The sequence below is a fragment of the Dysidea avara genome, chromosome 7 (assembly GCF_963678975.1).
Source record: "Dysidea avara chromosome 7, odDysAvar1.4, whole genome shotgun sequence".
Taxonomy (NCBI): domain Eukaryota; kingdom Metazoa; phylum Porifera; class Demospongiae; order Dictyoceratida; family Dysideidae; genus Dysidea; species Dysidea avara.
The window spans coordinates 15,084,687-15,112,300 of record NC_089278.1 but is presented as its reverse complement, the minus strand read 5'-3'; the positions used below and the strand labels follow the sequence as shown (position 1 = coordinate 15,112,300).

The 27,614-nt window shown below is 37.8% G+C and overlaps 4 protein-coding genes and 1 long non-coding RNA gene across 7 annotated transcripts; 3 read left to right on the top strand and 2 right to left on the bottom strand.

Moving 5' to 3' along the window:
* Positions 1 to 76: 76 nt before the first annotated feature.
* LOC136262048 (protein CDV3 homolog) lies at positions 77 to 6,523 on the top strand. 2 transcript variants are annotated; one of them, XM_066056185.1, is made up of 6 exons: positions 77 to 332; positions 1,808 to 1,884; positions 3,611 to 3,675; positions 3,724 to 3,789; positions 3,987 to 4,206; positions 6,323 to 6,523. In XM_066056185.1, exons 1-6 carry the CDS (start codon positions 171 to 173, stop codon positions 6,444 to 6,446), a joined length of 714 nt encoding a protein of 237 aa, XP_065912257.1. In that variant the 5' UTR covers positions 77 to 170; the 3' UTR covers positions 6,447 to 6,523. The 2 variants fall into 2 exon arrangements, with proteins under 2 accessions (XP_065912257.1, XP_065912255.1); XM_066056183.1 differs by having other exon boundaries at positions 3,721 to 3,789.
* A 2,701-nt stretch (positions 6,524 to 9,224) lies between these two features.
* On the top strand, positions 9,225 to 15,416 carry LOC136259879 (cyclin-dependent kinase-like 2). The gene is made up of 15 exons (XM_066053435.1): positions 9,225 to 9,426; positions 10,777 to 10,954; positions 11,756 to 11,950; positions 12,020 to 12,110; positions 12,259 to 12,346; positions 12,404 to 12,516; positions 12,878 to 13,017; positions 13,072 to 13,372; positions 13,425 to 13,564; positions 13,796 to 13,982; positions 14,444 to 14,552; positions 14,600 to 14,725; positions 14,772 to 14,929; positions 15,053 to 15,177; positions 15,232 to 15,416. The coding sequence occupies exons 2-15, from the start codon at positions 10,787 to 10,789 to the stop codon at positions 15,298 to 15,300; spliced, it is 2,010 nt and encodes a 669-aa protein (XP_065909507.1). The 5' UTR covers positions 9,225 to 9,426; positions 10,777 to 10,786; the 3' UTR covers positions 15,301 to 15,416.
* On the bottom strand, positions 12,678 to 20,905 carry LOC136259880 (heparan sulfate glucosamine 3-O-sulfotransferase 5-like). Its single transcript, XM_066053436.1, has 3 exons — positions 20,760 to 20,905; positions 16,130 to 17,081; positions 12,678 to 15,773 (listed from the first exon to the last, which is right to left on the bottom strand). The coding sequence occupies exons 2-3, from the start codon at positions 17,049 to 17,051 to the stop codon at positions 15,745 to 15,747; spliced, it is 951 nt and encodes a 316-aa protein (XP_065909508.1). The 5' UTR covers positions 17,052 to 17,081; positions 20,760 to 20,905; the 3' UTR covers positions 12,678 to 15,744.
* On the top strand, positions 20,906 to 25,446 carry LOC136259881 (uncharacterized). 2 transcript variants are annotated; one of them, XR_010703381.1, is made up of 3 exons: positions 20,906 to 21,003; positions 22,222 to 22,274; positions 23,033 to 25,446. It is a non-coding gene; the product is annotated as an uncharacterized lncRNA (long non-coding RNA). The 2 variants fall into 2 exon arrangements; XR_010703382.1 differs by having other exon boundaries at positions 20,914 to 20,993.
* On the bottom strand, positions 23,349 to 26,468 carry LOC136259878 (uncharacterized). Its single transcript, XM_066053434.1, has 6 exons — positions 26,157 to 26,468; positions 25,945 to 26,097; positions 25,645 to 25,767; positions 25,340 to 25,505; positions 24,813 to 25,236; positions 23,349 to 24,677 (listed from the first exon to the last, which is right to left on the bottom strand). The coding sequence occupies exons 1-6, from the start codon at positions 26,433 to 26,435 to the stop codon at positions 23,531 to 23,533; spliced, it is 2,292 nt and encodes a 763-aa protein (XP_065909506.1). The 5' UTR covers positions 26,436 to 26,468; the 3' UTR covers positions 23,349 to 23,530.
* Between the last annotated feature and the right edge of the window lie 1,146 nt (positions 26,469 to 27,614).

Sequence of the window (27,614 nt, the reverse complement as noted above, 5' to 3'; positions counted from 1 at the left end):
CGCTTAACCCCCTGCACATGTAACAACGGATCATGCCACTAAAAACTCGTTTAAAATTTTCTGAAGAAACTGACTCACGTGATCACCCTAAAAGATATTCTAATGTTTTAACGTAGCGCGGGTGCGAGGACGAGTGTCTCTGGACGAGCGAGTGGCTTGGTTGTATTAGAATGGCCGAGGATTTGGATAGTTTCTTTAAAAAGAAGAAATCGAAGGGGAAAAAGAAGTACACTACAAGTGACGCCATTAAAAAAGCAGTGGAGGATTCACAGAAAGTTGAAGAGCAAAAGAAAAGCCTCACGAATGATGAAGACGTACGCACCGTAGACCCGGTATGCAACGGTTAAGATAATTTTACAGTATAGGTTAACATTAGGACATCCTTAATAAACCAGGTGTACACGTGGTTAGCCACAAAGGGTCATTTGCATGTTGGAGATGTTATCATGTGGTACCACGTGATTATTGTACAGTGACCAGGCCCACTTAACTGCCATGGATTGCTTCAGCCTGTTTGTACTACAACAGATTGCCCTGGATGAGATCAGTTCAGTGTGATTGGATAAATTGTAGAGACCACAAAAACCGGGGGGGGGGGATGGAGAACAAGACCATGTGCACCACAAAGCGCTAACAAAATATTTTTTATTAAACAGTCGTACTACCTGTTGAAAGTAATAAAATCATACAACCAACAATTGTATTGTAATCATTGATGACCACTGTTACTGTTGACGTGAAAGTCGTGAGTGCCGCACATCACCATCGTTGTAAGTCTAATTTCTCCATAATGGCAGCGTTTTTCCAACCGTGAATAATATACCATTGCAAACAACAAACTAAAATATGTATTGAGCCCCTTCATCTACATTTTGTATGGGGTCTATTCACTTGCGCAACATTATTACACATTCTTGTGGTCTTGTCCTACCCCCCCACCCCGCTACAAAAAGGCTTGGCCCACTTCATTCAGAAATACACAATCACAATTTTAGAGATTGTTGATGTAGAGTTAAAGGATTACAGTTCTCTATTGAATGGTTAGTAGACGTGATAAAGTCTTAACTGTTAGCATCAACCTTTGGAGTTGGTTAATTCATATGCATAATTGTTTGATTTCAAATTCTTATGTTGTTTTCGAACCTGTTCTTCTGTATTGTCACCTAAATACTTCATTGTTGCTCCATTTCGTCAATACAGTCACCATTTTAGCTGCAGGGTTGCAACTACTTATATTGTGTTAAGAAATGAAAATGTTCTGTATTTATAGCAAGAGTTAGTAACTCATGTTATAAACCTTTTTAATAGGTCAAGCATTTACACTTATGACGACACATAATGAGATTTTGATATGATGTATCATGATAAAGCAATTATGAATTATCATGTACTGTATATCAACAGTAATATTGTACAATGGGTCAGTTGGAACAGTGATAAATTACATGACTTGTAAACTGTGCGAATAATAGCAATTATATGATGATCCCCATATATCACAGACAGTATGATTGTGAGGAACATCTCCAACCTGACTAGTAGTGGCAGCATTGAGTACTACTAATTATTTATCTGTGTCCTTATTTCATCATGTAATTTAACGCATCAGAGTAAAATAGTTTTTACTATAGTAGTATTACACAGCCACAATACAGAATCAGTTTGAATATAGACATACATAATGATCATTGTTGATGGGTAGTATACAAATGGTGATCACCAAGTCTGTGATAAGCATGTTATACTACCTACATCCCTATGTGGTCAACAATGTGGGAGATATAAAGCTTGTGGTGCATTTGTACAGCAAGATGATGAATGGATTGAAGTAAAGAAAGTTGAAGCTGATCTGTCAAGCCTTAAAGTTCAATCATTTGGAACCAAGTGAGTTGTCTGAAAGTAATGAATCCTTTTTAAATAGGGCACAGGCTTGGTGTCCTAAAATAGTTTTTGTAGTTTGTGTGTGTGTGTACATATATATGTGTATAGTGCATGCGCATGTGTGGGTGTATGGTCCTATGGGTGATAACAAAAAATTGGTTGTTTGTGTAGCCCAGGAAAAAGGGAGTGGTATAAGGCAACGAAATTAATTCACTCACAATTTTTTCAGATGAGAATAGAAGTAACATTCTTTTATTCATATAGTGACCATACCTAGTCATTTCATATTGATATTGTCTTCATTAATTTGTCATAGGAAACAATTTTTGAAAATATAAGGGTCCCTGAATAGAAATCAGTATGATGTCAGTGTGGTAGAATCTCGTGAGCATAGCCAGGTATTTCCATGTGGGCGGAAAGAGATTATCTGGTAGGATTCGCCAATTTTCATTAACAGTTTGTTAACACCCTGCCAAAATTTTTGGCAGAACCAATCAGAATAAAATGATGCAACACCACTTAAGATAGAACAACTGCTGCTAAGTATGCACGACAATTCTGCTGGGGGGAAACGTCACGAAATTACTTTGTACCTGCCAGCAATATACTGGAAAATGTTACCATATGTGTTTTTTATGTCCACACACTTAAATATAGCTGTGCTTGTGTGACTAGCTTGGTCTTTTACTTTATGATCAGGAGTTGGTTTATCTAGCTTGAAATCCCATGGTCTAATCTCTGAGACCCTTTCCTGATGTGATTGTATACCCACCTAGTTTGGTAGGTACTAGGGATTGCCAAAAGCCTTTATTTGGTATGTTTTTAAGGTAATATCCCTGTATGATATTGCCCTTGAATTGATACTGCATTATTGTTGAGTAATAAATGGGAAAAGTTGTTAGGTAAGTGCAGGAGTGCATCAAATCCTAAGTACAAGGGAGCATGCAACTCCGTACACTACCAGCATTACAGGATGGTGTCTTGTGTTAATAACATATATCGTTAGTTACATCATTCTGATGTGCAACAGGGATACAGAATCGGCTGCTACTCCATTATTTTGTGTGAAGGCAGCAAAGGTGCTTCAGTAGGAAGGCCACTGAGTCAAAGGAACAACTTGGAATAGTCCACCGGAGTAATTTCGTGTCACTAGTTAATGTAGAAAGACTGTCCTGTCCTGTCTGTGATACCATTCTTCCGTTGTGCCATTCAACTTCACCTCCACATTGCTTCACTTTGTTGTGCTGCCATAATGCGACACACTCAAGCATGTGCCTTCATATAATGTCCTAATAATGAATTGTTTAAAAAAGATTTGTTGTTTTTTGTAGTACACGGCAGCCATGTTTGACTTTCGCTGTTTATGGAGTTACATAGTCCTAGTGGACACTTCATGCATGTGACTGTTGATGTATTGACAGTATTACTACCATATTAAATAACAATAGATGTCTGGTACTTGATTGTGTAATCGTTATGGTATAAGATTTGTTAATCACTTGGGCCAACAAAATGATTTCTCTCGTAAAACATAGAAACATTGTGTAATGCTGCGATGGCCACCATACTGAGTTAGTGTGTGAAGCTCATTAATGCAACCATCGAATGGTAGTAACTCTTGTCAGATATGGGCTCCCTAGAAGGTGATTAAAAAATAGTAGCCATACCATGTAGTTGCACACAAAACACAATAAATTACTTGGTAGTAAACAAATTAAATTTATTCCAGCCAATCGGAAGAAACTGGGGATGCTTCAGAAGAGATACTTCCTGTCAAAGAAGATATTACAGAAAGTGAGCAATAATTAGAATTGTGTCTGTTGCTATGCTAAAACATAGAAGAGGCTGCACAAGGAGGTAAACAAGGACCGTGGAATGTGTCAACTGCATCTGCAACAGTCACACCAAGTAAGATTCCATTTAATGCACACTGCAAGTTTTTGCTAAACACTGGAGAATTGCTTAGTTATTTTTGAAAGATAGAAGTTATTACTAGCCTCCACATTTACAGTGCACAATAAATTTGTTTGACGAAAATGTATTAGTCCAAATTTGGAAATTGGTTGGGAATAATTGATACCTGCTGTTATTATTTCTTTTGCTAGCCCCAGTCACTACTACTACTACTACTGCTGAGGCTGATGATATTCCAGAGGTTCCTAATGTGTCGATGGGTAAATACGTCCCTCCGTCACTACGTAATAAACAACAACAGCAGCAACAAGTCTCATCAGGAAGGAAGCAACCTTCCCGCTATCCTAAGAAACCCCCAGACATCACCAGCCAGCAAGCTTTTCCATCACTTTTATCAAATAAAGAGGAAAGGTAGTTAACAATGTCATGTTACTATTGTTTACATTCAAAAGCAAGGATGTAAATTGTACTATAATCCATGGATTTTGTGGTAAAGAAAATGGATATTGTGTTGACTTGATGGTCCTGAAATTTCACCCGATACTTGTTGTTATGTGATCAGGTGTTCTATAGTGATATGTAAATTGTAGATATATAGTAACCCCATAAAAATTAGGGTTTGGGAAACTCTGACAGCAGGTTTGGTTTTGTACCATTGACACAAAATCTACATGAATACATTATCAAATTTCACTGTCATAATCAGCAAGGGTTAAGGTTCTATAATAATTATGAGGCCATAAAATAGGCTGGGAAGCTGTCCATGTAACAAGAGCTTTTAGCAACAACAAAAAAAGAAGAAAAAGCAAAGGGCACAAACAGACTATAGCATAAGCTTGATAAGACCATATGGCGCTCCATTGGCCCAGAGTAAACACACACCCAATGGCTTCTGCTCCACATTTCTTAGCACTAATTCAGTTTTGTGGCTAATGTACTTTAAACATGAAGTGAATGGCCCAGAAAGTTAATACTGGTGGAGCAGTAGAAGTCTGAGTTTGGCTCACCGAGTAAATGCTTATCAAAAACCCTGAGCATAAGGTTTACTTCATTACCCCATTAATAAGACTACTGTTACCATGTAAAGTAGGTCCCAAACATAGTTATGTGACCTCACTAATAAGACCACCTCATTGTAGTGACCATGTAAGGTAAGTCTTATAAACCAGACCTTATTTCTCAAGAAGGGATGGTGCTTATCAATTAGATACAGTGAACCCTCGACTATCTGAACCCCTCTGGTCTCAGGCAATGATAAAAGTGTTCAGATAAGTGAATTGTTCAGATAACTGAAGCCCATACATTTATATACAGAGTTCTGTTGAAGTACTCTAATAGAACATACACCTATACTGAAAATACTCTAATAGAACAGTCATTTCCATTTTTGGATACAGATAAACGAGGTTTGGATAACCAAGGGTATACTGTAATATAAGAAGTTTCCTTGGAACGGGTCTGTCTAGGCAGTCCATTTATGCCTTTGATATTATATTGATAATAAAGTTGAAAATTACATGTTGTTAAGCCTAATGTCCTCAGACATTGTAACTACTGCATTAAAAGCATAGTAATTATACCTAACAGTGGACAATATCCACAATGATGTTTCTTTGCAAAAAGGTATGCATTTCTATGTGTGATTTCACAAAATTAAATCTTTTGTCCAATGGATCCATTTTCCATCACCACAATATGTGACTGGATCTGCGAAAACCTGACACAATCCCACAAACCTAAATTTACAGTATAAAGCATTGAATACAATGGGTGAAATATTTGCATATTATTAAAAAATTCTGTAAATTTTTAAAACGCCTCTTTCTTAGTAAAGGAAGGGACTAACAATAAAAACCTGGATATCAGCTTATTCACCTACTCAAGAGGAGTTGGAAAATCTTTGTTTTGTTACAGTAGACCCAAGGATATGCAAGTTATGGGTGTTTATTTGGTTGAAGTGTTCGTACGTGACCAATTTTTCTTCACGAATTTTGCCTGGTGATAACAGGACAAACTTACCCAGTAATCAATTCCCCTATTCATGATGAACATGATGATGAAAATTTCAGCTCTGTACGCCGATCTGTTCCTAAGATACAACCATTTTAGTAAGCGCCTGTAATTTATTTTCCCTGTACTTGCTGTATAAATCAATTTTTCTGTTGTTGCTACTTCGTAGGGCTAAACCTCAGAAAGTTATTGGCATATGAGGCTGAAACTTTGCCAGAGGGTACACCTGGCTTAAGTAGATTATATATTTAATAAACAGGAATTTGAAAAATGTGCGATTGTGTCAGGTTTTCATAGATCCGGTCACATATGTTCTTATAGTAATTATCTTTTTGCATGTTCTACATTAAAACTATGAACAATATTCCGTTTACTTTCTATGTCTCTTAAATCTGCACACTAAATTGGCCATTTTGTCAATAATGATATCACATTTCATCATTGTAGATATCGTCCATATAATTTTATCTTTTTATGTTATTGATCTACATATCATTTGACCTTGATCTCATTTCAGTTCTAGTGATCAAGAATCAATCAAACAACAGCAGCAGCAGCAACAACAGATCAACATGGCAAGAGGGATCAGAGAACCGATTGTTGAACATCACAATAGATACACAGCACTAAGTGAATCTTGACGATATTTAACTATGTGCCAACCTGTACCGTTTGAAATGTTTTCCCATAATAATTCCCCACCAATTTCTACACTGTACTCAATTTCATGACAGCTATTGCGTTTGCAAAATGTGTGCATACAGTACATAGACTTGCTTCACCTCTACAGTACATAGACTTGCTTCACCTCTACATACTTGCCTTCGTACATTGTATGTGCAGCTGTCTAACCTAATTTCCTTTGGTCAAATCTTATTTTACTTTGACAACTTGAGATGCAGCTATCACTCTCATACACCAAGTTGTCATTGGCCATTGTTGTACCTTTGTTGCAAGGACCATGTGCACATACTGGTTTGTGTGCGGTGTTTATTCTAGGATTTCTCCTTCGGAAGGGATCAGGAAGTTGGGGGGTGACCAGGTGAAAGTCTATATATATATGTATAGCTGTTAGTCATTTAAAGCTGTATCGTGAGTGATTTTGATTTTTGTGATTGGGTAAAGCTTGATGCATGAGTTGTAGTAGTGATGACATAATGATATAATATCTAGGACAACCATGTTTACCTCTTGTCCCATAATTCTATTAGTAGTGCACTTTTCAATCTGTTGAATAAATGATTTGTGTGAAATCACTGAGATATTGTATTGACCAACGTTGTATGATAACACAAAGCACCAGCAAAATTAAAAGGTCTCCATGGGTGAATGTCTTCCAAGAAATAGATATTGAATATTCACGATCAGTTCATGGTAAAATACTAAGAATTTTTTTTCTTGAAATCGGGCTTTCTGAGGTTACATCGGGGTATTTTTGCTGGCTATGCATGCCATTTTGGAATTGAACTGGTTAGAATTTCTTGATTGCTTGATTTGTAACTGGGATAGGCAGCTTGTTGCTGATAGTATCCCAGGAAGCTGAAACATCACAGCTCCAGTACAACAATGTACAATAACTAATAGGTACAAATATACATAAAATAATAAGTAGATCCAGCCTTGGTTGTCAGCAAAATGTTAGTAATCAGAAAATTTATTGAGTGAATCGCATTTAGTAAGTAATTTGTTCCACTCTTGGATGGTCTTAGGAAGAAGTTCATCTATTTACAAAATTACAGTCTCAGATTGAATTTAACGACAAGATAAGCATGCTATTAGATAACTAAGAAGCAAGGTAAACTTGGCTTCTCATAAAAATTATGTTGAATAGCCATCACTTTGTGTATAGGAATTTTTGTTAGTCGTATACTGTAGTTATATGTAGCAGGAGACTTTTTAAAATGGACAATTAGATACTGAACCTGAGAGCATGCATTTTAAGGTTGCATTTGCAACTTTTACAAAAAAAAATTTACTTAGTAAACACTCTGAGATTGAATCTGAGAGCATGAAGGGGGAGGGGAGAAAGTTCTCCTCCTGACAGCCCTAATAAACATTGTTTATGTGTAAACCCACTTCTGATTCAGGTAGTCACGAAAATCAATCATTTGGCACTGTTATTATTACTGTGTAAACCTCACAGAGAGTATATAACACAGATAATGGTACAAATGAGTTCTATAATTACAGAGTGGTAAATGTTGAACACAACATCAAACTTAATTTCGTTAATTTGTTCATTGCATGGTTTTACATGTACATATTGTTTGGAGCTGGCTGACTTTACTTGTTGCTTTGGAAAGTAACTGCTTCCCTCAGAATTATCTTACCATGCTTGATTCTATAATGTTTTCCTTCCTTATTAAGTTCTGCACGAAGTTGTTTGCTCTTTTGTTGTTCTAGTGGAGTCAAGTCAGGTGTGATGAAAGTTTTGGTGACGTGTGATGGGTGCTCTTTGCTTCTCAGGTTCCATCGGTTACGAAGGATGGTGAGTGTTTCTTCTCTAGAAGAGAGTGATACCTTGATTAGCCTGGGTTTATTACCTTGTTTTCCAATACGTATAACATTAGTGATAGAAGCTGATACTGGTTGAATAAAGTGGTTAGATTCTGGATGTCTTTTTTTCTGGCATGTGCTTCTGTTAAGTTTGACATATCAAACCTGTTGGACAAAGTATCCTGTACTGATTTTAATTTGTTTTCAATAGTAGTACAAGCTTCTTTAGTTTTGTCATAGGTGATAAGAGCAGTAGGAAGTTAATTGATACACTCACAACAAAAAAAAATACAATGTTTTTGGGAAGGTTGCAAAGGGCAGGAAATTGATCAGCACTTATCCTTGCACAACTTCGGTGCTGATGCCTTTCACACCACACACTCTAGATAGTCATTGACAATTGGTCTATCACAAGTAATACAAGTATCACAATCGTTGATTGGTGTGGTTTCAGGTGAAGTCTGAGGCCTGTTAGTATAAAAATAGTAGTTCCCCATATTCAGTGGCGATGGGCTGGCTCCGTTGCAGTTTGGGGTTCTCCTTGCTTCGCTCCTCCATCATGTACATCCGTGGTTCTCGATCACGCTCTAAGCGTCCTGGTGTGCCCCCGGCAGTAGATCTCGCCGTCGCAGAGGGGCATCTACCAGTTCACTGACATTCCCTGGGCTTCTGTAGGTGTCTTTTCTGTAGGTAAATTCTTTCTTTTTATGTTGTTCTTCTAGCTTGTTTTCCATAGAGACGTGTGGGTGGAAGGGAGTGCCATTAGGGTCGGAGTAAAAAAATAAAAATAGCGTAATACGAATAATTATGTATAAAACACAAAGGAAAACGCAAAAAGCAAAGCTACAGCGAACAAACTACTACTGCTGAGAACTGTAAAGCACACCGCGGTACTTTGACCTTTGCGGCCAGCCACGCCCCTCTCGTTGCTATAGTATCACGTGTTGTACAAAGTAATAGGACAACGTGGGGGACTGCAGCGGATAAACAAACACACCTACTGATCGCGCGGAAAGATCAGGCGCAAAGAGCAGCAGCAATAGCGAATAAGTTACTTGTAGTGGTGGCGTACGCATGGGTAGACACTTGAAGCGATCATCATCATCATCATAGCAGTCATCTGCAGTAAGTGTACCCGTGGTGTGACACATGAACTGTTTGTGATCTTGTAAAGTATTCGATGACTTCATTGCCTTCGACTACTGATCACTGAAGTGTATTAGCCGAGTTTTGGGGGCGGTGATGATGTGCTTTAATATTCATCATTGGATGACCATGCGCGAAATGAACTACGTACAACTACAAAGAACACATCACCTACATAGTCGCCTCTGTTTCAACACAAAGTAGCGCTCTGTCGAGCTGTGATGTGTCATTTGTGGTAGTGATTGCACACATGGGGGCGTGGTCCATTTGTATGGTATATTGTTTCAGTGACACAGTTCCATTCGTGACAGTCTAGGATAGGTTGAGTAAATAACAAAAGGATCACATATGTTTGATGGTGTGATGGTTAAGAGAAGCATACTCTCCTGTGGTTCGACTTGAGTAGTTATGTAATCTTTGATAATGTGGTAAAACATGGCACATCACAGGGTGTGTGTGTGTGTGTGTGGACGCATCCTCAAAATAACATGTCTGTATTTCATTTAACACATGCTTTAAATTGTGAGTTATAGTTCTGCCTTAAAGCTCACACCTGTCATGGTATCAAATAATATTATACTTGGTGCTAACAGCTGCCTTCATAATTGCGGTGCTATGTGCTTCTTAGTACACTTGCTTGCTTGGTCATGTTTGACATTAAAGATTCTAGAGATTTACTGTGCAACATTATTGGAAGTGTTAACGCTGTACTGCCATTTTAATCTTCAAAGTGCACGTGATTTCGCAGTCATGCAGTCCTGAAGCCTAGCTAACACCACCAGACTTTTATCATACAGTATGCCCCAAGACTACATGTGCCATTTAGTATGTATGTAGCGTGTGTTGTGTGTGTGTATGTGTGTGTGTGTGTGTGTGTGCACATGGCAAATAGCACGCTGGCATGCTCATGAGTGTGTACATGTATGCATTCATGTGTGTGGGCTTGTTTTGATGCTAGTACCCTAGTATGTCTTGGGTGAGGTGAACTTTTATTTGTAGGTACGTGGGAGATATCCTAATAAGCTAGTTACAAGACCCCTGAAATAACTTGTCAGTTAGTGCCATGTTGTTTAGCTGGTCTTCTATATAGTCCATGTCAAATACTTGCTGGTTACTGGCGTACATGATATACTCATTGTTGTCGTGTGTGTGTGTAGGTAGGACCCTTCAGTTTAGTGGAGGTCTGATTTTCACATCATCATTATAACCACAAGTGTACATAAGTATTCTATATGTGGTCACTTTTGGGATAAACTGTTTAGAAGTAGTTTGGTTACTTAATTGATGAATTAAATTCCTCATGGTTTTACTGTATACCAACCAATTTAGATATTGAGGTATGGAGAAATATGAGAACCTTGGATTGGTGGGTGAGGGCTCCTATGGAATGGTGCTGAAGTGTAGACATCGTGAAACAAAACAAATTGTGGCCATCAAAAAGTTCCTTGAATCTGAAGAAGATAAAATGGTGAAGAAAATTGCACTTCGCGAAGTGCGCATGTTGAAGGTATGTGACGTAAAACTGCACATTAGTAAATTGAAAAGTTTAAACCTGTTTTGTGAACTTTAGTGTTGTGTATGTCATCAGTGTAGAGGACAATATCAAGTTCAACTACTGAATGCATTCACGAAGCCATTTACTGACATCATGTAATGTAATTGGGGAGTACCACTGAGCAAGAAGTCCTTTGAACCCTAATATATGTTTGTTGACATGGGAACCATATGAGTAATGCATCCCGGACTTACCAAGTGTCACTGTTGGTATGATAAAGTAGTTGGGTTCTTACAAACAAACAAAAACTTGTTGACCATAGTGTAACATCTACAGTGGAACCTTGAGTAAATGAACACTATAGTTGGGACCAAAGATTGTTGGCTCGACTCACTTTTGCCTCTTTTCTACACGTAGCCAGAACCGTTTTTAAGATTTTTAATTGCAACTTCAGTTGTATAAAGAGCCCATAAATGCCACTAGGTATATGTGGTGAGGCTCCTGGTTGTAAATAGATGGTTAATTATTTTTAATTTCATCACAATGCTACAGTTAGTAATGTGACACATTACATGTGATAATTGTTATATGGCTTCAGTTACTATGTTTCCGTAACTACTTAGCTAATATTTTTGTATTTGGTGTGGGAGTTACTGTAACTATGAACAGTTTGTAGTGACATGTTGTAAAGCTTATCATACCAGGGTGCTAGTTTAATATGAATTAACTGATGTCATCATAATAACTTTGGACCATGCATGGTCACTTCAACAAATATGTTGTTGAAGTTGTGTTGTAATGTCTATTATATAGCAACTTCGACATGAGAATCTCGTTAATTTAATTGAAGTATTTCGACGCAAGAAAAGATTATTCCTTGTTTTTGAGTTTGTGGATCACACAGTGCTCGATGACCTGGAAAAATTTCCAACTGGAATGGAAGCCCAAGCAGTACGCAAGTGTATTTGGCAAGTCTTTAAAGGAATTGAGTTTTGCCATTTGCATCATGTGAGTTGCTTGAGAGTGCAATCTTGCTGGTGTCATATTACAGTGGGTTATTGTCCTCATATTTTACAGGTGATACACAGAGATGTGAAACCTGAAAATATTCTAATTTCCAAAAAAGGAGTCGTAAAATTGTGTGATTTTGGATTTGCAAGAACTTTAGGTATGTCACTGTTGCCTCTGGCATGGATTAGTAGTAGGTGTGTAGAGTTTAGTCCCGACTATTATTGACATTAAATTGTCCTTGGTGCCTACTTGACTCACACTTAACTTCACCATAGTAACTATTTCACAACATATTGTCCCATTAGCCAATCCAGGGGAAGTGTACACAGACTATGTAGCTACAAGATGGTACAGGTCTCCTGAACTACTAGTAGGTGACACTGACTATGGCAAGTGAGTTTTTAACAACTTATCTGTGTACCTTAGTATTGAGTGGTGTAACTCTTGTAGAGCGGTGGATGTTTGGGCTATAGGATGTGTGTTTTGTGAGATGCTCTCTGGTGAGCCAATCTTTCCAGGAGACTCTGACATTGACCAGATCTACCTCATCATCAAATGTCTTGGTAAGGTAACCCCCTGCTACTCCTGTACCACCCGCACCTAGCTGAGGTTGTGCATACAACTTCTCTTGTCATCAGTAAATAAATTATAGTAGTTAGTAGATCCTAATCTTGAAGTGGTTTTGAATTGCACTTTAAAAATCATTGAAAATCAGTGTATATTTAAAAGCAGCACTTGTTGCCTTACAAATATTTTAATTCTTAGTCCCTTATAATAATATCAGCTGCTGCAATGTAGCAGATTAGTGACTAACTTCCAACAGACCGCATCATATAGGGCTCAATATGCGACTGTTCCCAAATAACTGGTGGAAAGTTCTGTTACTGTTAGCACATGTGTTAATTTAATGATTTTAATGAATAGGAAACTTAACTGCAAAACATCGAGAAGTATTTAGAAAAAATGATTTATTTGTTGGCATGAGGCTACCTGAAGCAAGAGAACTAAATCCACTAGAGAAACGATACCCTCACAGTGGACTACTTGTAATGGACATCATCAAGGTAACATCATACTCTCAGTCAGTGCAGCGACTGTCTTCTGTATATCATGTTTAGTGTTGTTTGAAGTTGGATCCTACTGAGAGGTCATCATGTACTCAACTACTACAACACAAATACTTTACACATGATAACTTTGCTGAAAAATTTACAGTTGAATTACGGCAAAAAGTTCAAAAGGAATATGAAGACAATCCACTATTAAAAACACTAGGAATTACAATACATGGTAGTTTACATGACTACCTACATCCCAAAGAAGCTAGTGATAAACTAATACAGAGAGAATCATCTACCATACAAGCCCAGCTAACTAGTAGAGATCATCACCACCCAACAACACTTGATGACCATGCAGGTTTGGTGTTACGTGTTATCATTGTTGTCCTAACAATGATCTTGTTACATAGGACGACACTTATATCCACCACACCACCACCACCACCACCATGGATATGGTAGCCAGATGTCCAATGGTTATGACACATCTGCTGCTACAGATATTACTGTACCAGTAGAGGAAAAGAAGAAAAAGAAAAAACATAAAAAGGTATTAAGCAGCCACAAGCTGTAACCAGAATTGTTTGAGGGACAAAAATTTCAGTTTTAAGAAAAAGCCACAAAAAGTAACGCGGTATGTGCAGTGCACTATAACCATGTCAATAGTCCCTAGTGAGATGGTAATTAATGTTGTTGCCTTTAATGTCCCCACAAACTTTGAAAATTTTGTCCATCAAGCCATGGGAAAGACAAAGTCATTGAGTTACTGTTTTCTGGTTAGACATCTCAAGAACATCACCACCATACCCACCTCACCGCTAAATACCACACCACCCACACTATGGATAACGGACCAATGTTGGATGAAGTACGGCAGAAGATAGCACAAATTAAAAAATCACACCACAAACCATCATCCATAGCTGGTACTCCAGTGTATGGCTCACAAACAAGCATGACTCAAAGAGGTATTATTTGTTTATGTATAAAGTACAGTCGTGTATACATGTGCATGTGTAGTTTAGAGAGTGCCAGCCTGGTAATTGTAAGGTTCCAGCACAAGCCTCCTTGAGCAAGAACTTTACTCATATCTTAGTATACCAAGCTGAGTGTGTGACTTAGTGTCCACTGGGAAAGCAAACACTCACCTCAATATCTCACTGCACTGACTCTAGTACCTGAGTGGTGCACAGCTAGTTCATGGGGTAGCAATAACTGTACTTATACATGGCTTTATGTTTGTGAGTGTGTATACATGTGCCTGCACACGTGGCATAGTGTGTGTACATGTAGCGTGTGTTTGCGTGCGTGCGTGCGTGCGTGCGTGCGTGCATGCATGACTCTTGTGTAGTACCTCATGAGTGTTTACAAATGTTCACCATTAATGTCATCACAATCATTCTGTACAACATGTCATTGACTGTTACAGATGACACACTACCACTGATGACTCATGTCACTGCTCCTACTCCAATGTTACAACGAAGGACTTCCCTTCCAAAACAAATATCACCTCCTCATAGTCAACTGGGTGGAAGGTACATACCAAATATCAATCAACTGATATTTCATTTGTTACTATTAGGTCTGGTCCTAGCAGTACAATAGTAGGACCCACCAGTACTATATCAATGACTAGCTTATCTCATAATTTTGACCAACTATCAGAGAAGGCTTACTCTGATATTATTTCTGGAGTGCCGCCATACAGGTAAATATTGTTCTATTGGAGTGTTCTAATACTGACAATGTAATAGACCACAGAAAATAAAGCTCCCAGCTCAGGAGAAAGTTTTAAGGGAAGAGAAGTACACAGCAATTACACCTCAAGTGTCCCCAGCACTATCGAGAAACACTAAAGTCAAACCAAAGCAAAGTAAAGTGACACTACCTCATCTTAAAGGAGACATTTCTGGTATGCACAAATTGATACCATGTACTATTAAACATCTTAACCATATCATATTGTTCAGTTTGTGGTATTTAAATTTGAAAATAATTGTTACTAGAATCATCCCGGATGTTTTTTATTATACAGACTCAAAGAAACAATCGGCAATGACTCCATTAAGTAGTACGGGCACATCCAGTAAGCCATTACTATTAACCACCATGCCTTTAATATCTACCACCGACCCATTCCAGAAAGGAATAGGAATGAAGGTTAGTTCATCAATAACAGTATACACTTTGTATTTACCTGTTTGTCCTATATAGACACCTCATTCTCCTCCTACTTCTGAAAGATCATCTCATCATGATATTTCCAATTTCCCTCTGGTCTAGCCTAACTTATTATGATTAGTTTTATAATGTTTGTATGTAAATCTGTATTTACATTTTTAACACTCCACTTTACATATTATATTGTTTATTGAATAATGGAATACTATAAACATCAAGATGTTACCAATATTACATAGTTGCCTGCATGGGTACGCATACATAGGTCTAGTACATAGTATACATGTACAGGTCAGTTGTACAGTACTCATACCATTATTTTAGCCTGCACACACACACACACACACACACACACACACACACACACACACACACACACACACACACACACACACACACACACACACACACACACACACACACACACACACACACACACACACACACACACACACACACACACACACACACACACACACACACACACACACACACACACACACACACAATCTCACTGCCTCTCCATCTGTCTGTATTCCTTTCATGTCAGATGATTGTCTTGTTGACCACTGCATCTATCAAATGGTTTGTTACGCCAAACAAAGTTCTAGTATTACAGTCAAACTTCTAAAATACCGCTTGTTGTTTACAACATGTTGAATACACGTAATATTACTGGAACCATGCAATTGCAAATAGCTTACAAGGGCAATAGGATTTCTCTAATGGTTTTACTATCTGTTTGACCCTACTCACAACATACAACCCTACTTGAAAAATGGTACAAGGTTGGATACTGTATTTACATATATGCTCTCAAACTGGGGTAATACACAACTGATGATATCAGTTACACACAATATAAAATTATACATAGTTTACTACAAGAAGTTGATTCCTTTATAGTTATTTTCCCAGCCATAGTTCTCACCAGTTAAAGCATATAATTGCTCATTAAATGGTTTATAGTAGTCCATCAAAGCGTCCACGACATTTTCCTTTACAAACGGATGAGGTCTTCCTTTGGTCAATGATGGGCATTTTATAATGTTATTGCGAGACAAACAAAACAAGTTTCTGTCCTTCATCCAGTGAAAATTCTGCTGCAAGATCTGTGGAGGCAGGCCAAGACATTTCTCCAACTGGCTAAACACTTCGTAAGGATGTTCAGCAAACTGATCACCATCGACAAAACAAAATTGTTCTCGGCTGAACACTTTCAGCCACTGTTTGACATAATGCACATATATACTGTGATTAACAGGCTTAAAATGTGTGACTTTCCCTTTGGAATCTAGTGCTACTTTACCAAAAGTTGGTAATAATTTCTGATGCATCTGAGTCCTCAGCATCTGCCACTCAACATACTCTGATATAGCACGGACAATCGGGTGTCGGAATATCACCACAAACTTCAGTTCATCCAGTCCCACACCAACAAGTTTACTATCAGTTATCAACCGCCCCAACACCTCAGGATGAAGAATATAACTGGGACTCTTTTCAGCAACCTGCTGATTGGGCTTTGGTAAGGGCAGTTTGTGAAGATACCAGCTGAAACCATTATTGTAATGTTCATCAAAGAATCTCATCTCTTGCCTGGGTCCCACTACGTTATTGTGCAGCAGCAGTGTTTCATACAACACTCTGGTCCCTGCTTTGCCGAAACCAATTATGAAAATACGGGGAAATTTCTGATTAAACTTAGATATAATATTATTACTTGATTTCTCTGTTACTGAACTTTTAGTACTACCAGTAGGCTGATGCTGCTTTGTGGACTGTATATACACGAAGATTACAGTTAGACACAAGACTGGCCACAACAACCACTGTATATAACAACGTCTCATAGTTTATGGCTCAAGTGATCACATGATATTCTACAGTAGTGAAGAACACAATTTTCATTTAGTTGTCAAAATAAAGCACACACAATACACATGAATAATAAACAACACACGACTTCCAAGCACGCGATTTTGTGCAGTTGATTTTCTGTAGTCAACCAACCCAAAATCAAACTGTCCTTAACATATGTAAGAAGCAGTGGTAGTACTTGTAATTTTTCTGTTAAGGGGATAAATCTTTTTTCTTTCTTAATTTTTACTAAGCAGTAAAAATGTTATACGCTACCTTATATCAGGACACACAATAGTGTGTCGTGCGGCCAAGTACAGCTAGTGCGGATGCACAACAGACAAGTGGATATTTTACAAAAACCAAGAAAAAGCTGTTTTCACACATTCATTAATGGAAATTAACTAGTTTTGCTGCAGAAACTCCCTCAGGGTAGGGCACCTCCTATTCCAAATTTGAGTTGAATCTATCCAGCCATCACTGAGATATACGTCTTCAAAGTTTGTCTTATTTTCTTTGTTCATCTTCTGCTTCTTTTTCTTCTTTTCACTCCACTCCCTATAACTCGTGCATGCTTTAGCCAATTGACTTCAAAATTTGAGGGCAGTAAGAGCATAATGCAGCACATTTACAGCCCAATTTTTGTACAGATTGAACTACGAACAACGGAATTATGCACGACTTTGAAAATTGCAAAGGTGATTTGTTGTCACACCTACAGGGTAATCCGCCTGACAAAATAACTTGAAAATCAGTCTGTACGTGAAGTTACCATCGTAGTGCAAACCTTTGCAGTTTGAAAGTACTTAGAATATTAGCTAAGGAGATATAAAGCAAACCAAGCATGTGAAAAAGTGCAATCGAGATACTCTAATAGAACAGTCATTCAGAAGTAATGCAAAAACATCGGAAAAATTCTCCAGGTTTCGAACCAGGGACCTCCACACCTATATACCTAAGCCCTTTACCACTCTGCCACTGCTGTCAGTTGCTAACATCACTTAATTTCTACCTTATAAATGAAAGTTCTGGTTTAATACACTAGAATGATAACTCGCAGATCTATCAATTGAAATTCTACTATCAGTAGAAATTCTAGAACATTCTGTATGCGTTGTATTGAAGTGCTCGTGCTCTATTAGAGTACTACGAAATAAAGCTTCATCCATGGCTCAGTAGATTAGTAACAAGGTTAGTAACTTCATTACTTGTAGTAATGAAATAAGATTCACTACAGTAACTTCAATACTTAGGTAACGCATTACATTTGCAAGTAAAGTAACTTGAGTTATATTACCAGCTTTATAGCATATTTCGTTATATTACTTAGCTACAACAAAAGTAACAATATATGTAACTCATTGCATAAATAATGCATTACCCCCCCGGCAATGGAAATAGCCCCCCCTGACAATGGAAATAGCCTATATCAAGTGTGTTGTGCAGCCAAGTGCAGTGGGCAACATACTCATTTTACGGAACCAAGAAAATGCTGTTTTCATGTATCCATAGCTCTATAGTGCTTGAATGGTAATTAACCATTTCTGCTGTGGAAGTAGGACATGTCCCATTCTTAATTCGAGCCAAATCTACACAGCAATCATTGGGATATAATTTATGTGCCTTCAAAATTCGTCTTGTTTCAGTTCTTCGTAAATACATATAGCCATGCAGTCTGTGACGATTCCTGTAGCTAGTTAAGGGGAAAAAGTTGAAAGGAAGTGTCAAGACCAACCATACAGGCTGGCTTTGGAACTTGCAATTACGAAAAGGAGTGATATCTGCACAAAAACAGCCAAGCTGTGAAAAAGGTGCGGCCTTAAAAAGCCTGGGTGAAAAAGTTGAGAAATCATAGGTGGAGTGCTGCAATGATGTTAACACTAATAAATATTAACAATACAGATTTTTACCTTTTTTCACAGCTTGGCTGCTTTTGTGCAGATACTAAATACATGACTCATCCTTAAAATTCATAGGCACGTGATAAGCCATAAATTTCATTATTTGTATTAAGCATTGTACCAAGATATCATGCAGGCCAACTGCTGGAAGAGAGAACACTCAGGTATTAAGATGTTGACATGTGGGAACACGATGTTATTCTATCATCTATGTACTGTACATAGTAAACGCCCACACTCAATTTTACAATGTACATTATTTTTATATTAGAGTGGGCTGTATCATAAATGGAGTGTATATATATAAGCCAAAGTTACTACTGTCTTTGAAGACCTCATCGAGTGGCTCATTCAAAACACATTGACTGTTCTACACAACATAGTATCTTATTTGAAAATCTTTGTATCCAGGCCTTGATGAGAGAACATATTTCCTACTGCATCTGCTTCATAATTCCAGACCATTTTTATCATGGAAATTCCCTCATAGTGGGACATCTACACAAATTAATTAATACAGTTATCTTTGAGGTACAAACCTCCTTCAAACTTTCCTTTTCACAACATGCAAATAACTCACACATTCATTATCCAATTTACATAAAATTAGGAGTCATACATTAGCTAAGGTACTACCGCAATTTTCTTTCTATGATTTTTTTACAACTAATGTATTTTCTAACACACTACTTCATAGAAGAACCTATCGTACTCTTCAGTAAGTCGTCAAGGTACAAAATGAAATCTAACCGAAGATAAGAAGTTATGAAAACCAAACATGTGTAGCATGATTAAAGTACTCTAATAGAACAGTCATATACAGAAACACAAAAACATCAATGTGGATTCAAACCAGGGACATCCATACCTAATGGCAAGGGTTCCAACTACTGACAGCTAGTTTTTACCTTACAAATGAGAACAAGTTCTATGCAAATGTTTAAGGTTTTTGAATGAAAAATACATTTAAAAATTGAGTCTTGTATTTAAGTGCAACAAGGATTGGTGATTGGTGATAAAAAAATAAGCGATATTTAAACTAAAATCAACTGGGCTATGAAAAAGTATGTGTCTTTCAAAGAACAAACAATACGCACTCTATGAAAAATAGTCAGTCTAGCAGTGCACCCTACTTTATTGACATCAGGGATTAATTTAGGGGTGGTACTGGCCCCTCTGGATTAACTAATCCCCCCCCCCCCCCCCAAGGTTTATACCTAAACATTCTCTCACATAATTTTTGGTATACATATTCTTTGATGTCAAAGGGGTGGAAGCAAAGAAATGGCTGCGTATTTTTCACACCAGCAATTCTTTGAACTTTTTTTACAACTCAGCGATTTGTATAATACACCAACAGTGTAGTAGTTGGATATATGGTATGGTATGTACATGTATTCAGGGCTATTGTTTATGGTATAGTAATCTGGTACTTATTTAATTAACCCCTAACACACTAACATGCAAAAACAAGACTTAGCAATTAAATCATGTAGATGATCCATACAAGTGACTAACTAAACTCTGACTTGAATCTAAACTGTCCAGATCAACATCCAGGGTGATGGTGATGATAACACGTACAATACAATTACAAGCGGTAAAAAGGTAATAACTCCCTATCCTTATGATTTCTCCGTGCAGCACGGTGTTGTATCTACTATCTCTAGAGATCCTTGCCGCAATAGGTCTTACAGATTTACTGAAGAGCCAAACTAAGCTGGGTAACTAAATACGTTTTTGTATGTTCCGTTCAAGTACCATAATACCAAGACTAATGTACCATACACTAAAACTAACCTGAACTGTTACTGTGGTCACATACAACACTAGAACCTCGCCACGACGTACTGAACTACTTTATTGGCGGTACCTAGATTTTTGCTCGCGGTGTTCGATTGTGGGTTATTCGAGATCTCATCCCCAGCCGCCCACGCGCTCGATCACGCGAAGACCTTATCGAGCGCGTGGGCGGCTGAGAACGAGACTAAATTATTTGCTGTGACTCGCGTCACTGTGATCTCTAATATCATGGTGTGTCGAGGTGTGTGTGTGTGTGTGTGTGTGTTGTGTGTGTGTGTGTGTGTGTGTGTTGTGTGTGTGTGTTGTGTGTGTGTGTTGTGTGTGTGTCGAGGTGTGTGTGTGTGTGTCGAAGTGTGTGTGTGTCGAAGTGTGTGTGTGTGTGTGTGTGTTATGTGTAGTGTAGTGTGGTGTATATATATATAGTGTGTGTGTGTGTGTGTGTGTGTGTGTGTGTGTGTGTGTGTGTGTGTGTGTGTGTGTGTGTGTGTGTGTGTGTGTGTGTGTGTGTGTGTGTGTGTGTGTGTGTGTGTGTGTGTGTGTGTGTGTGTGTGTGTGTGTGTGTGTGTGTGTGTGTGTGTGTGTGTGTGTGTGTGTGTGTGTGTGTGTGTGTGTGTGTGTGTGTGTGTGTGTGTGTGTGTGTGTGTGTGTGTGTGTGTGTGTGTGTGTGTGTGTGTGTGTGTGTGTGTGTGTGTGTGTGTGTGTGTGTGTGTGTGTGTGTGTGTGTGTGTGTGTGTGTGTGTGTGTGTGGAGGTGTGTGTGTGTGTGTGTGTGGAGGTGTGTGTGTGTGTGTGTGTGTGTGTGTGTGTGTGTGTGTGGAGGTGTGTGTGTGTGCGTATGTTGAGGTGTGTGCGTATGTTGAGGTGTATGTGTGTGTGTGTGTCGAGATTGACACTAAACATGCATTTGTTGAAGTTGTTCTTGAGCCATTGGATTTGTAACCTATGTTGGATAAAATCTTTGTGTCATTAAAAAGCTTTTCTTATGTTAAAACTCAGCAGTAATCAATACCGTGGCTTCAATATACACGATCAATTCTCAAAACTACGTCATGTGACCAAGTAGTCATGTGACCAAGTAGTCATGTGACCAAGTAGTCTGGCAGCACCTGTCCCAGGAAGGTGGTCATCACTCTAGCATTCAAATTTTACAGAAAACAGGTAACACCAATCAGATTGTATTATTGGTAATATTTGTGACATTTATTTTGGAGTACCATAGATACTGTAGGATTATACAATGTGTGAAAGGAAGAGTTTGTCACAAAGTTTTGTGAATATGCGTTAAGATTATACCGCAGAGTCTGGTTGTTAAGTGCACATGCCTAATAAAAATTCATGAAAATAATTTTGTGATTAGTTGTTAAATGCATGTGCTTAATAAATAACTTCGTGATTATGGATTCACTCTCTTGGGGAGGTGTGAACTGCAGTCATTACATGTACCAATATTTTGAATCCAGTTTTGTGCACTGAATCCTTCATGGGAGCATACTACTGAAGACCACTTCACTTGGTAAGTATAGAATTTTAAAAGGTACATATTTTGGCTTTGTACTTTGTGAAATTTCGCACTGTACACTATTAGCAAACCTCTAGCATTTCTTCTCTTGTATGGCTTCTGGAACTTCGTGTTTGTCCTAGAGTTGTAATGATACAGTGTGTAGACGTATCAATATATTGCCTCTGGTGTATCATGATATAGCAATATATTGCACAATACAAAGTGGAGTCTAAACAATGGTCTATGTCATTTTTAAGGGAAATAAGTGAGCTATTTTTTTCTTTGAGAAGCATTAAGTATGATAATTTGATTGTCAGCCATGTCAACAAGCTATGATATGTTGATATATCACAATACTTGATATCTCGATACAGTTCAACTTTGTATCAATACAGCAATATTTTCTTAAAATGATACGATATGCGATATATCGATATATTGTTGCACCTCTAGTTTGTCCACATGCGCTTATCAACCATGATTAAGTATGAGAAATGGGTATGCGCTTAACAGCTTAATATATACGGGCACACTCTTACAGTATTAAGGCTGTAGTCAGCAATAGGGTGTTCTATACAAGAGCAAAAAATGGAGGTAGTAAAGAGCCTTGTATTTTACTCACGACGCTGCCTGAATAATTTGGTTGTGTGTTAGTAGCCGTTTATTAACAACTATGCTTACTTTGTATGGGTGTTAGTTGTACCATTCTTGCCACCATTATTGTGATGACATTGCTTAATTACATTCCTTTATTACAACTTCATGACCAGACCCTTCCTCTTTATGTGAAGGAGCAAGCGCCACTGGACTAGTGACCAAGAACGTAATACATGGAATACCGCAGACAGAAACAAGAACAGACTGAAAATAGATAAAATAAAGTATCTAGGACACACACTAACACACAATGGATGACAGCATAGCTTGGCAGTAGCAGACCAAAAGTGGTACGGTTTATGGATGGTAGTGATTGATTTTTAAAATGTGTTATAACAGAGCATATATTGTCTTATAGATTAAAAGTCTTCAGTGGATTTAGAAAAGGCTTAGCTAGGGTGATCAGGATAGTATTGCCACAATGGTGGAGACCGTAAGTTGTATTTTTGTATCTAGTGGATCATTTAACATATAAATTATACAAAGATAGACATGTACATATAATGATATGGCTGTGTAGTACACTGATGTGTTCAAGAAAAAAATTTAAAAATATAAACCAGTTTAAAACTGAAATGTTAAACAAATGATAAAAATTATGATTATATTTCTCATGATTCATAAGTGATAATGTACCGATTGTTCTTTGGTGAGTATTCTATTCTTGCTACAACATTTATCATATGACCTTCAGCTATCAGTCTGGTGGTGGTTGCCTCCAGTTCATCAGGCATTACACCGTACATGTTGTGGTATTGGTCTGCTGGTCTGGTTTGCTGGTGAAACACTAGCGAGTGTTTTTCTTTGCCATTTATTATATAGCTGGTAAGGTGCTTGAGGTAGTAGCCTCTTGCAAATTGGCTGTCAATACGTCCTACTAGAGTACGAGCACCTGTCCGGTAGAATTTTTTTGTTGAAACAGAGGACTGGTTAGAGTATAGTGTGGTATAGAGAGGAATGTTATGCTTGTAATTTATGACAACTGATGTAGAGTAGAGAGCCATACCTTGGACTATTTCCTTGCTGTGTACTTGTAACTGCTTCTCTGAAGTGATTTTAAAATAAGTGTCATAAGTATGTTTGGTCTTTGTGAAGACTACTATAAATTTACTTGGTGCATTGAGTTTTATGTTATAAATAAATGTTATCTGAAATCCCTTTGGTCTTACTTCGTCATCAATAAGCTTTATGTCATTCTCTGAGATGAATGCTACTGTTTTAAACTTTTGGTTTCCCATTTTGTTGAATATAATGGTAAATTGGATATCATTGTCCACATTGCTATAGCTCTGTACGTAAGACATGGCATACTTCTGTGCCTTCATAGTTTCAATTAACTTCTCTACATCTTCAACTTTAATATCATAAAATACTCTCTGTGGTGGACTCTTGATGTAGAGAAGACAGTTTGTTGTTTGCTGTACAAAGGATGGAGGGACAAATCCAGTGATGTCAAGTTTCCTTTTATTGCAAGAGTTGAGGAGAACATCTTTAACTTGAGTAGCGTTTGCACTGTCAGGTAGCATGTTCCAGTAGATAGCAGCAGCTCCACTCACTAGTGGGGTAGCTTGAGATGTTCCATCGTATGTAGCGTAGCTGTGTTCCCCATTGATACCAGCACTTTGTACTTGCTGTCCTGGTGCAAAGATGTCAACACATGGTCCATAGTTGGTGGCAAAGAACAAGGTGTTGTATAACTTGTCATTTTGCTGTGTTCCTCCAACAGTTAGTACATCAGGATATGAAGCAGGTGAATACCTAAAAGAAAGTGATAGTTTGTTATCACACATCGTTTACAATGTGGGAAATACAAACAATTTCTTGTGTTGTCTTTAACATAAGAGTGTCACACACATGTGTGTAATGTATACCATTGGTTATTATTGCACTTACTTGCAAGCATCGGTGTAATAGTTTCCAGCAGCAGCCACTACTAATATCCCAGCATCAATGGCATCAGTGACAGAATCTCTCAGTGCCCGACTGTACAATCCACTTCTTGTTGTCAGTGACATGTTTATGATTGCCTTCATCTTCTTTGATGATCTTTGTTGTCTTACTTGATTAACAACATGATTTAGTCCTAGCACAATCATTGATATTGACCCGTAACCACTACAGTCTAATACTCGGACACTATGCAGTGTTGCTCCCTTAGCCACACCATGTGTTGCACCACCAGCTAGGCCTGCCACGTGAGTACCATGTCCTTGACAGTCTTCTCCTTTTCTGTTATCATTACGTAGTACGTCAACTGGATCATAACCAGAATACACCGCTCTGTTGTTGTCAAATTCACTGTGGTTGTACTTGATGCCTGTATAACAAACAGGTATGTGCTTACATTCAAAGTCAGTTATTGCCATGTAAACATAGCAATCATCAGGTATCACAACAGCTAGTTATAATGGACAACATACCAGTATCAAAAATGTAGATGTCTACATTGGAGCCATCATTGGGGGCAAAATACTGGTCGTTTAATGGTAGTCTCTTTTGATCTATTCGGTCAAGATGCCACTGTGTTGATGCCACTGTGATTTCTTGGTCTTCTTCAATATAATCCACCAAGGGATTGTGGCACATCTGCAAGATATTGAAATGTTTACTATTGCTATCCTAAAATAGGAGTTACCATTAAACCATTTACAGCAAATGTTAGTAGAACCATTTATACATCACCATATACTGTACATATTAGGACATATTAAGTGGTTTAGCTTACATGATCAACTGCTTCCTCATTCATTTTCACCACAAAACCTCTTCTTTTGGCATGGAATGGTTTAACACTAGCTATCATCACTGAACTATCAATGTCATCAGATGCTATCTGTGCTGAGCTGATCTACAAACAACACCAAATATACAGTGATTATTATACTCCTTTAAAAGTGACAACATATGCTCTACCCTTATATAGTCACTTCATATGTTAAACCTCCCACTAAAGCTTGTGTAGGACTAGCATTGTAAGTAGTTCACAATGTTACCATTTGTGTCATGTGGTAGGTACATCACTTACAGATGCAGTTGACTCTCTCTCATCCTTTGCTATAATAATATATCTGTCGGGTATAGCAGAGTCGTTCTGACCCTTGTACAACTTGTCACATTTGATTTCATTTTGGCTTCTTTCCAGTTGCCTGATGTATTTGATTCGCTCATCCTTACACAGCTGTAATTGAAATATTATTCATACATCTTATTTGCATGTATGTAATGGACATCGCTTACTTGCTTAATGTGTTTTGGTTGCAGTGTTCCTGTAAACCCCTTCCTCTTAAACTCCACAGTGCTGATGTTTTTAAGCAAAGTTGTCACTAATTCCTGGATCTCTGCTGAGTTGGATGGTAGTGTGGTCTTGACATGGTAAACTCCTTTGCTGAACACCTGGTCATTGGAGGCAGAACTTCCATCAATGCTGACTAGTTTTGTACACATCTGTGTACCTACTGAGCAAGTTACAGTATAAAATAAACTAAGCACAAATAAATTTCTGTTGCTCAAAGCCATCGAGTTAACTCTAAAACTAGTCACTCTGCTGAAAGATTTTTATTTCTAACTAACTCTATGCAAGCAGCTTGTTTTTATAGTACATTTGTATTCCATAAAAGTGGAGAATCCTTATACATCACTTGCACTGTTTAACCAATAATAGCAATAGCAGTGATCTTCATGTTATCATACAGCCCACACATTTCTACATTAGTTAGTGACATACTTCTTATGTGAACACCACTACATCCACACAACAATTGTCACTTCATTCAAGCTGTAATGTACCAGTTGTCTTGGTAACACTTGCCTTAAAATGGTAATTGTGTGTCAAGACCGTATAATAGTGCAGCACCTATGCAGCTGGGGCAATTGGCCTGAGACCTCCTTACTTAACTGCTAATAATTTTTTACTAATGCCCAAGAAGTGTGCCATTGCTTGTGATGCTGAAACGTGCCTCAAACCTTGTACAGTCAACAATATCACTTCATTTATAAGTACATCAGTATTCATACTGGTATAGCTCCTTGTCATATTATTTGATGTGTGGTCAACCACCAAAGTGCTAATTTGTTGATGATATGAGATAAGTGTACTCCACTATATAGTTTACAATTGCACAATTTCAATTTAATATTTATGACTGCCGTTTAGATTAACCTACACAGAAACTATTCAATTTGCATTTGTAGGAGTCTTTGAATTCACATAATATGTTACATGTTTCTACCAGAAATTTGCATGCATTCACCTGATGATTTCGTCATGTCTTAGCTAATGAACAAGTTCACAGTACTCCATATCATATAATATATCACAGTAAAGACTATTCAATCTCAACCCCTTGTTTCATAAACCTGAAACTATGCGGCTATAAAATCGATGTCTGTTTGTTCACTTTGCATTTTCATTTTGTCAATACCTGAGTGATTCAAAAGTTACTGCATTAATTTTCTTCACATAGTCGCCCATACAAATTTTACGAACGTCCCCACACTACAGCGGCAATTTTATGTCTGTAACATAATTTCGGATAAGGCTCATTACAAATCTTATTGCTACAGAGCAGTTCAATGGGACTATGATAGCAGTATCATATATTCCTTCTTTGGTAATATAGGTGCCTTTACTGAGTGAAGAAATTCTTTGAAAACTTTCATCTCAATTTCATTTTCCTTTTTTTTGTCCTACTTGTA

Coding starts and splice junctions, on each gene's coding strand:
- LOC136262048 (XM_066056183.1), top strand. CDS start 171: ATGGCCGAGGATTTGGATAGTTTCTTTAAAAAGAAGAAATCGAAGGGG. Junction 333..1,807: donor ACGTACGCACCGTAGACCCG/GTATGCAACGGT, acceptor GCATTTGTACAG/CAAGATGATGAATGGATTGA. Junction 3,790..3,986: donor ATCTGCAACAGTCACACCAA/GTAAGATTCCAT, acceptor TTCTTTTGCTAG/CCCCAGTCACTACTACTACT.
- LOC136259879 (XM_066053435.1), top strand. CDS start 10,787: ATGGAGAAATATGAGAACCTTGGATTGGTGGGTGAGGGCTCCTATGGA. Junction 10,955..11,755: donor GCGAAGTGCGCATGTTGAAG/GTATGTGACGTA, acceptor TCTATTATATAG/CAACTTCGACATGAGAATCT. Junction 14,553..14,599: donor CATAGTCAACTGGGTGGAAG/GTACATACCAAA, acceptor TGTTACTATTAG/GTCTGGTCCTAGCAGTACAA.
- LOC136259880 (XM_066053436.1), bottom strand. CDS start 17,051: ATGAGACGTTGTTATATACAGTGGTTGTTGTGGCCAGTCTTGTGTCTA. Junction 15,774..16,129: donor GCAATTATATGCTTTAACTG/GTGAGAACTATG, acceptor ACCATTTGATAG/ATGCAGTGGTCAACAAGACA.
- LOC136259878 (XM_066053434.1), bottom strand. CDS start 26,435: ATGGCTTTGAGCAACAGAAATTTATTTGTGCTTAGTTTATTTTATACT. Junction 26,098..26,156: donor AACCAAAACACATTAAGCAA/GTAAGCGATGTC, acceptor TTTCAATTACAG/CTGTGTAAGGATGAGCGAAT. Junction 25,768..25,944: donor AGAGAGAGTCAACTGCATCT/GTAAGTGATGTA, acceptor TGTTGTTTGTAG/ATCAGCTCAGCACAGATAGC.